The 4,254-nt window shown below is 37.1% G+C and overlaps 1 protein-coding gene across 1 annotated transcript in view; it reads right to left on the reverse strand.

The window, feature by feature from the left end:
• The window catches only part of rpgrb (retinitis pigmentosa GTPase regulator b), a 9,741-nt gene extending 7,049 nt beyond the window's left edge, over positions 1–2,692 (reverse strand). The window contains 5 exon segments of the mRNA XM_023429811.2: positions 4–52; positions 141–203; positions 1,222–1,314; positions 1,547–1,672; positions 2,598–2,692. Coding sequence (XP_023285579.1) covers positions 4–52; positions 141–203; positions 1,222–1,314; positions 1,547–1,672; positions 2,598–2,628 — 362 coding nt within the window. The 5' untranslated portion in view covers positions 2,629–2,692.
• Positions 2,693–4,254: the final 1,562 nt, after the last annotated feature.

The following is a 4,254-nucleotide window of genomic DNA, read 5'->3' on the forward strand; positions in this document are numbered from 1 at the left end:
AGCCCCAGCTGACCCTCGCTGTTCCCGCCTGAGGCGTACACTTTTCCCTGAGCTGTGGAGAAAACACCACAGAAGAAGAAAACTAACTGAGTGAGACAGAAAAGTTTAAAACTCCTCTTGAACTGAATCAAGACACTGACCGGTGCAGAGGAGGGTGTGGTTCCTTCCACAGGCCACCAGCTGAACCTTCTCACACTTCAGAGCTGAAATCAGAAATAAATGTAAATTATTATTATTATATTATAATCAGTTTTACATTTACCTTTAATAAACATGAACAGGAGGCGACACCTGGTCTGGAAATATTAAGTCAGGATCCACTTAGAAGCTTTTTCCTGCACTTTCAACCAACAAACAAGGTCTTCATAAAAGGATGGAGTTTGCCCCGTTGTCATGGAGACGGATCTGTCTGTGTCTTCTCAGCAGGTGTCCATGTTGGCTAATGAACTAATGAGAGCGCACGAGCTGAAACCTGGAGAAAGCTCGTGAGTTGGGATTCATTTGTCTCTTTATTTCTGTCACTGTGACTGAAACACGACTATTTTAAAAATGATCTGAAATCATCTCCCGACTTGAAATTTACTTTAATATCATTTTAAAAATCTTTTACTAAACCAAACAAAACAACAAACACAACAAACTTAAAGGTTTAATAATAAGATGAGGAGGATAATTGTATTTTCTCAGCAGTGCACAGTCACTCCTCTGTGTCTGTAGATTAGAGCAGATTACAGACCCTCCAGACCGGGATTATACTCGTAACAAATCTGTGTTTCCTCTTCAGTCTCTCTATCTGTTCCCTTGTGCTCTATAAATATATTTACTTCGCCCATCTTCATCTCATCTCATCTCATGTTGTTGCAGTAAGTAACTTCCTCAAAGCACATCAGTTTAAAATCTATCACCAGGCTCCATCAAACCATCTACATCTAATACATATTTATTTTAGGTCTCAGCCTGGTCGAAGTTTCCTGTCCTGGCTGAAGGAGGCGTCTTTTAAAATCTATCACCAGGCTCCATCAAACCATCTACATCTAATACATATTTATTTTAGGTCTCAGCCTGGTCGAAGTTTCCTGTCCTGGCTGAAGGAGGCGTCTCCTCCTCTGACGGACCCTCTCCTCACTTCTCTTTGAGGCAGCTGTCAGTGGCAGCACTCACACACAATACTCACTCCTCTTTAGACTCAGATAGGGAACAGAGAGATATTTAAAGACCAACCTTTCACACATGTCGGCTTGTTCACAGTCAGTTTGGACCCCAGACCGAGCTGGCCCCAGTTGTTGCTGCCAAACATGAAGAGTTTCCCATTTTCTGTGGAGAGACGGAGGCACAACCCGAAAGGCTCAGCTGCTGTTTAAGATGCTTCAGCTGGAGGATTTGGTTTGAATCTGGAGCTAATATGCAAAAATGTCCTAGAAAAGCCAACTATTAACAAGCGTTACGTCTTACATGCTCGGTCGATTAAACAACTAGAGGAAACTTGTCAGAGTAAAACTCAAGTAACAGTTTTCAGTAGCTGGAAAACCTTAAAAATGGCTCTTACCTGTTATTAAGGCGGTGTGTTCGTCCCCACAAGCTATTTTGAGCGGGACGTCATTTTTTAGCCAGAATTTACTGGGGACGTTGTCTGCAAATTTACTCTTCCCAAAAGTGAAAACTGCTCCCGATTCTGTCAGAAAAGAAAATGAAAAAAAGTGAAGAGGAAAACTGTATTAATGACAATTCAACTATTAATTAATCTGACAAGTATTTTCTCAATTTATCAATGAATCCCATCTCTATAAAATATCAAAAAAATTGTGAAAATTAACCATTTCAGAAGAGGGCATCTTCAAATATCTTATCTGACCAACACAACATAAAAAATAATCAGTTAACTACCTCAGCTCTTCTTTTTTGCTTGAGAAATGACTTTGAACAAATAAATCAATAAGTAATGATTAGAAATCAAACTTGGAAAATATTTGAAAAATTTGTGATTATTAATTCATGCGAATTGTTTTTCCTTACAAATATTTGGGAAGTGCTTCAAAGGTCAGTAAGAAGCTTATAAATGACTGTAAGTTAATTAGGTTAATTATAAAAGATGGTTCTGTAGCTGGTAAACAAACTTTACATTTCTTATCCAAAACATTGAATCTGTTAAGTTAAAAGAAACAATCAATAACTTGACTCTAAATTCTAAAATTAATATACCTCAATATTATTTTCACACACTCAAACAATAACTTTTCACGTTCTTATAAGTATAAACATCAGGGTTTAAAAGCCAAAAGAAAATTAATTACAGACTCGTTTCAAAGCGAACTTTTGAAACGGCTATTTCACAAAGAAGAGGCAGAAAAACATAAATAGCAGATACAGTAAAACACTGAAGCAGCCATGAGGATTATACAAGATGAAGACATAATTAACCGTCAGATTAAAGCGGAGAAAGTGAATATCAATGTTTTATTTTCGGTTAGCCAGCCGGCTAATGAAGCTAACATCAACTACCTGCACCGCTAATTAGCAGAATAGTGATGGAAAACTGACGTTTTGTATTTTAAACGGTCAGCGACGTGAAGAACTACGAGATAATTGTGGTTACTGACCTGGTATCTCGTCCTCAGCCTCTCCTGCCATCTCTGCGGGATTTTAATCCGCTTTGCTCCGTGTCGTGGGCGTGTTGGTGCCCCTCTTGTTTTCGACTCGGATAACCCGGAAGTAAACAAAACGTCTCCTAGGTTACGACGCTGTATCATGTGAGCCTTAAAGGGCCAGGATGTTTTTCTAAGGGCTTCTAGATTCAGCTGGTTGTTTTTAACACAATCTTATTTTTGCATTGGAAAAAGTAACTACGTTTTTTTATTTAAGTACTTTACTTAAGTATAATTTTCAGGTACTTGTACTGTACTTGAGTATTTCCAGTTTTTGCTCCGTTATACTTCTTTTCCACTACATGAAGGGAAATTACTATATTACTTAATTACTTATCAAATTAAATATTAAAAAAACAAACTAATAATAATGATACACAAGCGTAATGCATTCACTTGGGAAAAAAATCTGCTGTTTTTCTGAAATAACAAGATAATTATTAATTAATTATTATTTTCTCTAAAAAATAAAAATAAATAATAAATCTAATTCAGAAAACAAGTTTTTCTCAAGTGAATGCATAAAACCTCTGTAACCCATCAGAACCAGGATAAAGTAAAAGTGAGACTGCACATGTTTCATTCATCTTTAATGTCTCTGATTTGATCCAACAGATGGTGCATTAGTTTCCACATGTTCATTGATTCCAGTGTGAAGTGGGTTTGATATTTGGTTAGAACTACTCTGGATGAACCAAACAAAGGTTTACATGTTAATGCTTTAGCCTCATGTAGCTGTTGACATTGCAGCCATGGACTCACAAGTACGCAGGAAACTAAAGAATGTGTCTCCGATACAGCAAAAGACGACAAGTCCAGTCAGATATTCCGGTCCAAGAGAGCGCAGAGCTCCAGAATCTAATTCATATGAAAAATAGTTCATTAACTGTCTCAGAGTACTGTGTCTAAATCAGTGGTAAATAGTCATAAATAGTGGTAAGTAAAGACGATGAAGGAAAAAAAATCAGCAGCTGAGTTTGATAAGGTTTTGCATTTCATGCCTCTATGAAGAGATGATTCAAAAATCAAAATAAAACCATATGTGCATTAGAAAATTTAAGCCACACGCCAAGACATGTCCTCAAAGATGGGCAATAAAAGAAATGAAAAACTACTGTTCCCTCTGATAATCCTACAAGCCCAGGAAACTGTAATAGAGTTTGACAAAGCGAGGCGGAGCCCTGCGCACATGCTGTTCTCCAGCTCTCGTCCAGGACACCTGCAGTTTTTAACATCACCATCCCACCGGGTGTCACAGTGTTTGTTGTGTTACAGAGTAAATGACAGTACAATCAAACGCTTCATGCAAGTAACTGTGAAAAGTTAATTTTCAATAACTGTTGACAAAACACAACATAAATATTTTGACATTCATACAGTACATCCATGACGTAAATCTCCGTTTGTGTTTCCTTTGAGTTCAGCAAGATATAAATTATTTAGGAATAAGAAGAAAAAAAGACAAATGAATACATTTAATTTGGGGTTTATATTTTGACATCTCAAATATTTTAGATAATCGTGCATCATTCAGGCTGTGACTCACTTCCTCTCTATCATCCTTTAACTTTGACATTTGTTTTGCATAAATGTGATGAAGAAATCAGTGGTG

The sequence above is a fragment of the Seriola lalandi genome, unplaced genomic scaffold (genome assembly GCF_002814215.2).
Source record: "Seriola lalandi dorsalis isolate HSWRI2012SDOR001 ecotype SW California unplaced genomic scaffold, Sedor1 jcf7180002054899, whole genome shotgun sequence".
NCBI lineage: Eukaryota > Metazoa > Chordata > Actinopteri > Carangiformes > Carangidae > Seriola > Seriola lalandi.